Below are 12,687 nucleotides of genomic sequence, written 5' to 3'. Positions count from 1 at the left end.
GGGGGGGGGGGACAGAATAACAACAATCATAACAACAGCAGCAAAAGCAACAGCCAGGGAAGGACGCCAACAGGACTGTGAAGGCTCGGCCCAGAACCCAGGGTTTCCTGCAAGATGAGAAAGCACAAAAAAACTCAGAGGAAGAAGCAAAGTTAGTGACATGCATTGATGTTACATGAATGCATACAGATGGAGAGGAGGAGGAGGAGAGAGGAGCTCAGTGCATCATGGGAAGTCCCCCAGTAGTCTAGGCCTATAGCAGCATTACTAAGGGCTGATCCAAGGTGAGCCTGGTCGGCCCTAACTATAAGCTTTATCAAAAAGGAAAGTTTTAAGCCTACTCTTAAACATAGAGAGGGTGTCTGCACCCCGGACTGAATCTGGAAGATGGTTTCACAGGAGAGGAGCCTGATAGCTGAAGGCTCTGCCTCCCATTCTACTTTTAAAGGCTGTAGGAACCACCTATATAATAGAGAGGATGGTGGAAGGAACTCCACTCTTCTGTATCTTCCTCTATTTTGCTGTCTTCCCCTTGCTTCACCGCCATGCATCCTTACTTCCATGGGCAGGCTGTTTCCCCCATCCGATGTTTATCTGAGCAGAGCTGGAGCTGCTGGTTGTCAGATCGATCCATGAGAAGGACCCCTGGCCTGGGCTTGGAGCCAAACCCAAGTCACAGATCTGTTCCACATCCGCGCCTTGGGAACCCTGGATTGTCATCCGGGGTGACAAGGAACGAAGCATGAACTCCTCCCGTACTCCTCCACTGGGATCTATCCAGCTGAGTAACAGGTTCGAGGTGCTGGGGAAGCTGAAGCAACACCCGTCCACTGTCAGCCTGGAGCCCACGGCCAGTCCAACACTGCTGCCAAAAAAGAAAAGATGGCAAACATCCAAACCTGTTGGGGCATTTCATTCTCTGTCACCCACTCCGGTGCTCCACTAACAGGTAGCCAAAACACTCCCACTATGTCCACTCGCTCTGACCAGTCCTACCATTATTGATGTCGCCGGGGTCCTAGCACCAGTCCAGTTGGTTCTTCATGCTTCTTTTCCATTACTTATGTGGAACCAGGACCCTCTAGCAACCCTATAAAGTCCCCTATTCCTGACACTTGTTTTTATAATAGGTCAACAAACAGTTTTGGACTTTTGAACTCCTCCTGCAATATAAATGCCACCAAGTCCAGTTGCAATGCGTACAGCTCCAGTCTGCTATCCCCACAACCTAAAATAACTTCCCAGTGCTTCCCCTGTCAGTGGTCTCCATCCCCTACAACCCCAGTCATCTGCAACAACAGGTCATATCATCCCAGGAGGTCTCAGCAAGGAGGTAATACTTGCAACCTATATCACATCAGCTGTTTATCTACCCTTGATCAAGTTTTAGTTGATACTCCTCTTGATTTCCGAAACCACAGAGGTCTCGGACTAATCCACATGAATGTGAGAAGCTTGGTACCAAAACTGGACTCCATTAGAATCTGAGTCTATTAAACCAGTCCAGATTTTTTAATACCAAGAGAAACCTGGTTGACCGATAAAATTAAGGATGATGTCATTGCACTTGACGGTTACGATACATTTAGGGTGGACTGAACCACAACAGGGGGAGGAGTTGTTATTTTTGTGAGAAATTATTTTGCTGTCTCTGTGTCTCTGCTCAAAGAATTTCTATTTTTAGCATTAAATGTCTCTCTAAATCCTAATAATGATATGGTGGTAATTGGGGCCTATCGCCTCCATCTGCTCATCGAAGAGCCTTAGATAAATTGGTAAATCTTATATCTGAGTATGAGAGTTCTGAAGTTTTGCTCATGGGTGACATTAACCTTGACTGGTTAAATTCTTCCTCTGAGGGGCTAAAAAATCACTGTATTGAATTAAATTTAACTCAGCTCATTTCTTCACCTACTCAGCCAGACACCTGAAATCTAGAAAAGTCGACCCGGATAGATAATCACAACGAATGAACCACATAAATTCACAGCCATTGGTGTCTTTGCACTACACTTAAGTGATCATTGTCCAATTTTCTGCATTAGAGACACCAGACAAAAAAAATTCCATCAAATATTATTATAAAGAGAGACTTTAAACATTTTGTTGAGCAGGCTTTTCTACATGATTTATTTCTTGGTGATATCATGAGGTAATGTGCTACTCGTGACCCTGAATTAGCCTTAAGCCTTTTCACAGATGTTTTAGCAAAAAACATGCTCCCTTTGAGAAATACAGAGTAAAAAAAATCAAATCCTTGGTTTACACCTGAAATCTCAGAGATGTTAAGGTCAAGGGATGCAGCATGGGCAAAAGCACGAGGCTCAAAGTCCTCTACAGATGGGCAGTTCTTTAGACAGTTGAGAAACAAATGTGTCAGGGCAGTTAGAAATGCTAAGTCGTTATTTTGTTGATATCCTGTCCAATTGTAGTGGTTATTCATTTAACACTTAAGTCACTAAATCATGGTCACGCTTACTCCCTACCCAAGCATCTTTCTCTAGATTCTGTCTTTGTCTTAGAAAAAGAACAAATCTGTGGTATTTTTAATAGTCATTTAGGGTGGTAAATGATATAATCTGTTGATTTGTCTAAAGCATTTGACACAGTGGATCATACTCTTCTCTTGGATAAACTTAGATCACTTGGTTTTGACACAAATGCATCTAACTGGTTTCACAGTTGTGGACTGTCATCAATCTGACTTCCTTGAAATTACTGAAGGGGTGCCACAGGGTTCAGTACTAGGTCCTGTTCTGTTCATGTTGTACATAAATGACCTAGGCTCATTTGTAGCAAGAGCTCTATTCATTATTATGCTGACGACACAGTAATTTACTCATCAGCTCCCTCTATTGACAAATTTGTTTAATTTAAAGGCTGATTTTTTTTGGCTATTCAAAGGGCCCTGATTAAACTTAAGCTTTTACTAAATCCAGATAAGACTAATTACATGCTCTACACCAGATCTCAAGTGAAAAATCCACTAAGTATTACTATTAGTACAATATCTAGGGCTGAAATTTAAAAAAAAGTCCCATGTTATGAATACCTGGGTATCTGGTTAGATGAAAAATTATCATTTAAAATTCATGTTGATGAACTGACTAAAAAGCTTTAGTTTAAATTAGGTTTCTTTTATAGAAATAAGCAGTGCCTCTCTTTTAGCAGTAGGCTGCAGATTGTACAAGCAACATTTTTATCAGTGCTTGACTATGCAGATGTAATTTACATGCACGCTGCTGCCCGTACCCTCCGACCCCTCGATGCTGTGTATCGCAGTATTCGTAGATTTATTACAGGTGACAGTTTTAGAGCCCATCATTGTATCATTGTATCCTCTATGAGAAGGTTGGGTGGCCATCACTTACCACATGAAGGGAACAACACCATCTTGTTTTTATTTACAAAGTCATCCTAAATAAACTACTATTTTATTTATCATCACCTTTAAGACTTAGAAATATGGGATACCAGACCCGTTCACAGGAATGCATTACCTTGGATATCCCTTGTATGAATACACAACAGGAAAAACTATTATGCTCCTCATAGGTGGAATAAACTTCAACTTTCTTATATTACTGTCATTTTCTTTTTGTTCTTTTGTATTTTATAGGTAATTTGTCTTGTGTTTGTTGTATTTATGTTTGGTATAAGATTGTTGGTGTTACACTTTTTACACTTTTCATTATAATGACTTGTTTGGTTTTGTATTTGTAGGGCGCCATTGTTGCTCTCAATTGGTTTCCCCTGAGTAATAAAAGTATCTATCTATCCATCCATCCATCCATCCATCCATCCATCCATCCATCCATGTGCCACTGGTTGATCTAAGATGTGAGAAACTCCCCATTCGTTAGTGAAGTTTGAGTTTCGCCTGACAACAACTTTATCAATTTAGCAGACTTTACAACATCATATCAATGCAATTAATGAAACATGGGCTCGGCAGATTTTGACAATCAGATGGACTATTCTACATGTGATGACTTACACAATGAAAGAACTCTAACATATTTTGAGAGTAAAACTATTTAACTGAGAAGAAATATGATCTATTTTCACAGACATATACAACCAATAACTGTTGAAATTGTAGATAATTGTCCTTAGTCTTTCCCTAAATGTACTAAAATATTTGCAAGTAACAAAATGTTGTGAAGATATGTTACATATTGTTTTGATGACTTCAACTGTCATTTGAGAATTGAGCCAAAGCAACTGAGGAAAACTGTAACAGCAGTGTTGATATGCTGCCCTCTGCTGGTCATTCTGACACACTGACACAAGCTGAGGAAGCAGTCTTCTTCTTCTTCTTCTTCTTCTTCTTCTTCTTCTTCTTCTTCTTCTTCTTCTTCTTCTTCTTCTTCTTCTTCTTCTCTCAGACTCTTCAGATGGGGATCAGTCACTTCTCCGGCCTCTTTGTGTTGTTGTGTGTTGGAGTGGGCGGAGCTTTGCTGACTCTGGCAGGTGAACATGGTTTCTACCGACTCATCTTGCCGCACATCCGCCGCCGACAGAACCTGAAGTACTGGCTGCACACCTCACAGGTACGACACAGTTTTACATTAATGTTCATTTATGTTATTTTAGCTTCAGATAGTGGTGGAAGAAAAAACACTGGTTTCATCTTTAACAATGTGTTGTATTTTAAAAGCTTGTTATATTATCCATTGTGTCAAATCTTCATCTGAAAAGTAACTAAAGCTGTCAAATAAATGTAGTGGAGTAGAAAGTACAATATTTCCCTCTGAAATGTAGAAAGTAGCATCACATGGAGATACTCAAGTAAAGTACAAGTACCTCAAAACTGTACTTAAGTTCAGTACTTGAGTAAATGTACTTTCCACCAATGGCTTTAGAACATGTCAGTCCACTCGCTGTCATGTGACCACAACAAAAACATCAGCTGACACGATGGCAGGAAATAAAACCAGCTCAGTCTCTGATGATGATGATGATGATGATGATCACATGCTCCACCAGACTTGCAAAGCTACACACCTGATAGAACATTATAGTTAAAGTCATTTCTAAATGTTCAGGGTGTTGTGGTGAATTCACTGTTTCTATAAAATATCAGTTTATTGATAAACTGCAGGAGCAAAGTACTGAAGTTTTCCCCTTTTAACTGGGAGTTCCTCATCTCGTCTCTCATCAGGAGTGAGTGTTTAGTCAGATCAATCTTTGCTCAGTCAGAGACCAAATGAAAGTCTTTGCTTTGGGGTTTCAACTATAAAGACAATAAAGACTGAATATCATGATTTTAAAGAATGATAGTTTGATTTTTTGATTTGATGTTTTATTATTATCTGTGTAGATCAGACTCATTCAGTCTCTTCTTTTCTTTCATGTATTTTATTTTCTTTATCACTGTTTTCATTTCCTTTAGCTTGCATATAATGTGTCAAGGATTTTATAACCTTCTCCTGAGGGCAGATTTGACTGCTGGGAGATCAATGAGACGTTAAACTAGCAGCCGTTCTTCATCTCAGAGACACAGAAGTCAAACATCAGATCGGTTTATATCCTGTTCAAACCTGATGATCTGTTTGTGTGTTTGACAGAAAATCCATCGAGCTCTGAACATGACGTATGAGGACGTGAAGAAGCAGCACGTTGAGAAAGAGAAAAGGTTCGTCCTGTGTGATGTCATCGGTGTGTCAGAGGCTGCAGGCTCCGGGTTTTGAGTTTGTCAAACCTTCGACTCACTGTGACGGTTAAACATGCAGCAGTTTACTAACAGACGACAAATCTGTTTCACACTTTCTAACACACAGACCTGATTATATTAACTGAGCTCAACAGTAAATCAAAGTCAAAAAACAGCTTTTTGCAACCTTTGCACTCTTTTGATTTCATACAACATACTGCTGGGCCAACTCACAACTGTGGCCACACACTAGACCTCTAGAGTGACCTCTAGTGATCTCTAGAGGGCTCGATAAGATTATTGATATAAATACATCAGATCACTACTGCTTACTTTTCAACATTACTGTCGCAGGGTTAGTAAATAATGATACTGAGCGCCTCATTAAATTATCTGTTAGAGAGGGAATGTCGTAGAGTCGAGCAAATGTGGAGGAAAAGCAAATTAACAATCCACCGAGAGATCCTTATAAATATCCATTTACGCTGTGAGAGACGTGCATATTTCTCTAAGATTATTAGTGACAGTGGAAACAACCCCGCCTTTTAAATCCTTCTCAACTTAGTGATAAAATAGACAATGCCTCACGGTCAAAATGCAAGGAGTTTGCATCCTTCTTTGAAAATAAAATTGCTAATATCCGAGCTAGCATTATAAATAATTTTACCAATCAAAAACCTGCTAGTACTTCTCGAGGAAATCTAAATTACTTTTCTAAAATTAGCGAAGCAGAACTCTGGAAAATCATTACGCAGCTGAAATATCCTCCACTTGCTCCATCGATGCCATTCCTACTTTCTTTTTTAAGGAGGTTTTATATAGTTTTATCCACAATGTACTTAACATTGTAAACTGCTCCCTAGAGACCAGGATCTTCCCAGATACACTCAAAACAGCTCTAGTCAGGCTTTTACTCAAAAAAAACACTCTTGACCCTTCATGCCTGCCTTTTCTGGGATGATCTTCATGAGACAGACTTGACAGTTGGATTGGACTCTCTGGAACCACACTGAACTGGTTTAACACTTACCTCACTGGCAGAAGCTATTTTGTTAGCCTTGGTGATGTATGTCTCAGACGAGCGTGACTTTCTCTTTGGTGTTCCTCAGGGTTCAATTCTTGGTCCGCTACTGTTCTCCCCGTATATGCTTCCAATTGGAGAAATTGTTCGCAACCATGGTGTAAATCTTAATTGTTATGCAGATGACACCCAGTTATATTTATCTGTAGCGCCAGACAATAAAGATGCCTTAAATCCCTTGATAGATTGCCTCTCTAGTATTACACAGCAGATGAAGACAAAACAGAAGTTCTTATAATTGGCACAGATGCACAAAGAGAACTTTCAGGCAGGCTTGGAAATCTGGCTGTACAAATTAAACCAGAAGTATAAAACTTGGGTGTTATCCTTGACTCTGAATTGCATTTTAAGTCATATCCACAATGTTACAAAGACAGCTTTTTATCATTTAAGAAACATTGCAAGAGTCAGACTCTACCTTACTTTGAAAGATGTTAAGAAGCTCACACTTTGTTTTTTCATGCTTAGATTATTGTAATGCACTTTATACTGGTTTACCAAATAAAACTATTGATCGGCTGCAAGAAGTTTTAACCAAAACTAGGAAAAGGGGACATATTACACTAGTATTAGTGTCATTGCACTGGCTACCTGTAACATTGAGGATAGATTTTAAAATTCTTTTACTTGTCTTTAAAGCCCAAAAAGATCTCTAGCACCTTCATACCTCTCAGACTGCTTGTCGGAATATGTTCCAAACCAACGCTGGCTTATTAAATGTGCCACAAATAAAATGCAAAAGGTACGATGAGGCAGCTTTTTGCAGCTACGCACCAAAGATTTGGAACAAAGTCCCACCACATATTAGACAAGAAGCAGCTCGAAACTTATTTTTATGGTCTTGCTTTTAATTAACTCATCCTTTAATTTGCTTTTTACTGTTATCAGCTGTTTTTACTACCTGTATTATCTTTCTTATCTCCTGATGATTTTACTTCTTTTATCTTCTTGGTTTGTATTGTTTATCGTTTTTTTGTTTCTTTTATTTGTTTTTTCTTGGTTGTTTTAATGTTTCCTATTTTTAAATATCCGTTAGTTTTTAATACCTTTTTTGTAAAGCACTTTGAGCTGCATTTATGCTATGAAAGGTGCTATATAGATACATTTCATTATTATTATTATTATTATAGAATTGAACCAAACACATGGCTTCCATTTTAAATGTCAGATTTAACATCAGACTCTGATTGTTATTAATATCACAAAGATCAGATCAGATTGATCAGAACGGCAGGTGGTTATTGGTCGAGTTCAAACACAGACGAATCGTTGTGAATTCAGCTCATCAGGGCTCAACTTCAGTTTGAACAGTCAGATTGAAGCTCTGAGGACACGTTTCATCATAACAGCCTCAACAGCTGTGAGTGTGTCTGAGGTCATGGAGATGCATCCCAGTTCTGATGTGAATTATTCATTTGAATTTGGCAGAACAACAGTCAGCACAGTATTTCTCAATATTTATTAGTCAAATCTCCCGAGTGAGTCTCTAAGCAGACGAATCCCAGTCGAGCTGCAAGTCCTGATTATAGCTCGAGTCCTACTTGAGTCTCAGGTCAACGGCTCAGAGATGCACTGACCTCAACGTCCTGTAAACAGTTCAAATACCTTTAGAGTTACAGGATGTAGACGTTCATATGAGTTCATGTAATTTAGTAATAGATTCATATTGTTGGTAATTCAGTTAATGTTGTTTATTTTCTTTAACCTCTGACATGTAGACTTCCTGTCACTTCCTTTCACCTGTACTTATGTTTACCTGTCCAGCTGTAACCTGCAGAAGGCTCAGCCCCCCCCGGGCCCCCCCGGCCCGCCGGCCCCTGGAGCCTCAGCCAAGTGGAACAACGAGACCAGCAAGGATGCTGCTGCTGCTGCCGCCGCCGCCGCCGCTGCTGCCGCCAAGGATGGCCGAGACTTCAAACGAGTCCACTTCAACCTGGAGACTCTGAACACCCGCCGCCTGCTTGCACGCATCGCTGCCTCCGACGCCAAGGCAGGAGGAGCTAAAGGGGAGAAGGAGGAGCCGGCCAAGCCGAAGGCGGGGCCAACGAGTAGACTATGTGAGAATGGAGGACCGGCGGCTTCATTGGCCAGTCTGGTGCTGTCCCTCCCCTCCTCATCCTCCTCTTCCACCTCCGCCCGCCCCAACTCTTCTGCTCCTCCCCCTGCCAGCGTAGCCCCTCCCCCTGCAGCGGCGGCCCCACCCCCTGTCGCCGTGGCCCCGCCCCAGCCTGGCGAGCTGCAGGAGCTGCAGGAACAGATCGAACAGATGAGAGAGAAGCTGAAGATGGCTCTGGCCAGGAGGGCCGAGATCCAGACGTCTCTGACCAAACCCGTCGCCACGGTGACAGCGAACAACCCGACTTCTGTTACCACAACAATGACAACGTCAATGACAGTGACAACAACATCAACGACAGGAGCCCCGCCCACCGTCACCACGGTAACGCCCCTCCCCGCCAACACAAAGTGCGTGACGACCATGACGGACCCGCCGCACAAAGTCCTGTCCAAAGTGCGTCCCCTCCCCAGGAGACTGACCAATGAGAGAAGGTGATGCTCTCTGCACCCGTCACGTGACCTTCTGCACACGGCGGCCATTTTTAACTGCTGAGGCGAGAAAACTCATTAGCGTCTTATTTTGTAATTTCAAACAGGTTCATCGTCATGGAGACAGAGAAGCTGATTGTCTGTTTCTTTAACGCTCAATAAGTTTCTTATAAATTTCAATAAACAAACAGATTATTGATAAACTCAAAAACCATGTCATCCATTAAAAACACATTATTATTAATAATAATCGTTATTATTAGAATCCGCCATTGGATCCAGTAATTAACTCAAACAGTGTGGTGAACACCTGAAAAACAAATTAATATTTCTAAAGGGTTTCCCCCCTTTAGAAACCCCTCAATCCATGCAAAAACCCTTATCTGTATCTATAATAAACATTCTGTGTTAATTTGTCACACATTAACGGATACACTTATTAAATACATGAATTCTGAGTAAGAATCTCTTAAAAAATCATTGAATTGCTCTTGAGGTTAAGATGTTTTTAAGGGTTTAGTTTTTCCAATGAATGGACAGATGAAGGCGTTTGAGGTGTTATCAGGGTTAAATTAAGGATTAATTAAGTATTTGAGGGATTGTTGTCAGTGTGCCACAGACTAAAGGTAGAAAGAGAAATAAAATATTAGATTTAAACATCTGGAGGAACAACAGAGGAACCTGAACGGAGCCCTGAGGAAGACCAGATTTAACTCATCATTAGTTTGGACAACAAAACAATAAAACAACAATAAGTGAAATGTAGAAATATATTATATTATAATAGAGGAATGCTTGTATTAAAGAGTCCAGATTCATATTTTTTACAAGCTTTTATATATTTGGTAATTAAACTAAAAGGTTTTAACTAAGTTTCTTCTTCATTAAAGTGGCTGATAACGTTGACTGTTGAAAATGGCCGCCATGACAGTGACAGAAGTGCGGGTGGCTTCAGGAGCTTTAGTGAACTCTGGTGGTGCAGAAACAGGACTTCCTGTGAGCCTCAATGCAGCAGCACGGCAGCTCCGCTCACCAACAGCACGATACAAACTACAGGAAGTGGACACGCAACACCTGAACAAAAACAAGCCGCAGACGTTCGTGTCGCGGTTCGCAAACGTTGGCGTCAGCGTGCGAAGTAGAGAGTCTAGAGAGGCGGACGGTAAACCTGCTCGCACGTCCAGTGGATTTTAGGGACAGAAAAGATTCAAATTTACAAAAACACATCACAGTTACGAACAGAAACGAACCTTTAAAGGACTTTAATTTCTTTTATTAAGATGAAAATTCTGGTGTTTCAACACAAATCTGGAGTTGATTGATGGATTAATATATAAGCTATAATCTCCACAGTTTCAGGGTTTTTTTAAGGTTTAAAAATTAAAAAAAAAAAAAAAAAAGTCAAATAACATGAAGATGGTCCCTGAAATTTCACCTTCATCTAAACATTAAAGTCCTTTTAAGGTTTATTTATCTTCAGTCACAATGAAAGTGACCCCATTCACTTTCTACCTTAAAATTCCATTAATTCACATGTTGTTAATGATCTACTTAAAGTATTTAATTGGATGATTAATAAATACATTAATGGATTATTGTATGTTGAAGTATTTTTATGTCATGATTATGTGAAACACTTAGGAGGTTTTTTCAAGGTTAAAGTTTACCAAACAAAATAGAAACATCCCATTATTTATACCTTAAAAGGGCCTTAAAATGAAGGGATGATTTCATGCTGTTTGGTTCATTTTAACCATGTTTAACCTTTTAAAACCCCTAAATTCAGGCAAATTAAAAGGCCTTAATATATTAAAATCCATTCATGTGTCCATAACTGAACCCCTGACTTTAGTTTTTAAGGCTTTTTGTCTTAAAATCGATCTCTCTGACATTAACCAAACACACAGATTTTATAGAAAGTGTAATTTTAAAATCTTTGTTCTGAACAGGAAACACAATGAAGTACTGAAAGCTGCACACTTTGAACCTTACTGCATTTTTATCAGCAGGTGTTTGACTTCCTGTTTGTGTTTCTGATACGAAGCTTCGGCCTGACAAGGTTCGTTTATTTCTTTATTTCAGTCATGCAGACGCTCTGGAGGCTAACTGCAGCTAGCAGCTACAGCTAACAGGCTCAGGGAGCTTCCTGTACCAACAGAGCCACCTGCTGTTTGCACTGATAACATTTTATATTTACATTAAACTTCAAACTTAAGGGGACAGTCTGACCTTTATATAAATGCTCTTATTGTCTGTCAGAGTCTCATGTTTCAGACGGAGATCAGTTTCATCTCTGAGTCCAGGACTAGTTAGCCTAGCTTAGCACAATGACTGGGAGCAGGGGGAAACTACTAGCCTAGCCTAGCCTAGCTTAGCACAAAAGCTGGAAGGGTGGGAAAAAAACAACATAAAAAACTACTTCAGTATTCAATCCAAATTTGGGGTAAATGGATTATAATGTATGAAGGGATTTTAAGGGGTAAAACATGAAAGCTTTCCCTTAATTTCATTAATGTTCAGGGATAACTTTCATTCTATGTAGTACATTTAGTACAGTTTTTTAACCATTAAAAACACCTTGATCCATGAAAATGAATAATTAATTGATAACAAGCCATTAATTTATCTACTCTGATGATTCAGTTTAACAGTGAAACATCATGAAACTTTGTTTTCTCTCTTGATGGAGCTAGGCTAACAGTTTCCCTCTGCCTGCAGTGTTTATGCTAAGCTAAGCTAACAGAGATGAAAGTGAAACATGTGGACAGATAAATGTTGGACTGTTCCTTTAAGGCTCCTGCAGCTGCAGGTGTTATAAACCAGGTGAGATCTGTTCTTCATATGTGGATTTTCTTTATCTGATTGTTGATGATTTGACACAAAGTCTGATGTTTCAGGATTATTTAACCCCGTCTGAGGAACAGGTGTTTCAGGTGTTTTCACAGGTAGAATCAACGTCTTCCTCCTCACCTGTCTGTTTTTGTTTCCTGCGTCACTGATGAGCTGCGAGGCGTTCGCTGCCCTCACATTAAAATCGTTTGTAGGTTTTCTGATGTTTCTGTTCATGTTGATCTGTTATTTTCTTAAAAATTAAAAAGGAAGTCATGGTTGAAAAAAAATTTTCAAGTTTTGTCTTTATTTAAAACACACAGATGCAAAATGTTTTAATTTCGCAGTAAATTTAATCACATGATTAAAATATAATCACACAATTCTCTCATGTTAAAAAAAACTGATTCTTTTCACACATGAACTGATTGATTAAAATATGAGTAAAAATAAGAATTGACAAATATGAAATAAATATAGATATGAATGTTAGAAGCATTGCAAATATAAAATATATTATATGAATATAATTACTCTTTTACAGAGTAATTCAAAAGATTTTCATCTAAAATTA

The 12,687-nt window shown here is 39.5% G+C and overlaps 1 protein-coding gene across 1 annotated transcript in view; it reads left to right on the top strand.

Annotated features, from left to right (window-relative positions):
• The window catches only part of grin3bb (glutamate receptor, ionotropic, N-methyl-D-aspartate 3Bb), a 76,383-nt gene extending 63,994 nt beyond the window's left edge, over positions 1-12,389 (top strand). Inside the window, exons 7-9 of the mRNA XM_044362215.1 lie at positions 4,389-4,553; positions 5,571-5,638; positions 8,502-12,389. Coding sequence (XP_044218150.1) covers positions 4,389-4,553; positions 5,571-5,638; positions 8,502-9,291 — 1,023 coding nt within the window. The 3' untranslated portion in view covers positions 9,292-12,389. The remainder of the gene's footprint in view (positions 1-4,388; positions 4,554-5,570; positions 5,639-8,501) is intronic.
• Positions 12,390-12,687: the final 298 nt, after the last annotated feature.

This window comes from Thunnus albacares, chromosome 9 (assembly GCF_914725855.1).
Source record: "Thunnus albacares chromosome 9, fThuAlb1.1, whole genome shotgun sequence".
Classification (NCBI taxonomy): domain Eukaryota; kingdom Metazoa; phylum Chordata; class Actinopteri; order Scombriformes; family Scombridae; genus Thunnus; species Thunnus albacares.
Note: the sequence above shows the minus strand (reverse complement) of the source record. Positions and strands in the feature narration are given on the sequence as shown.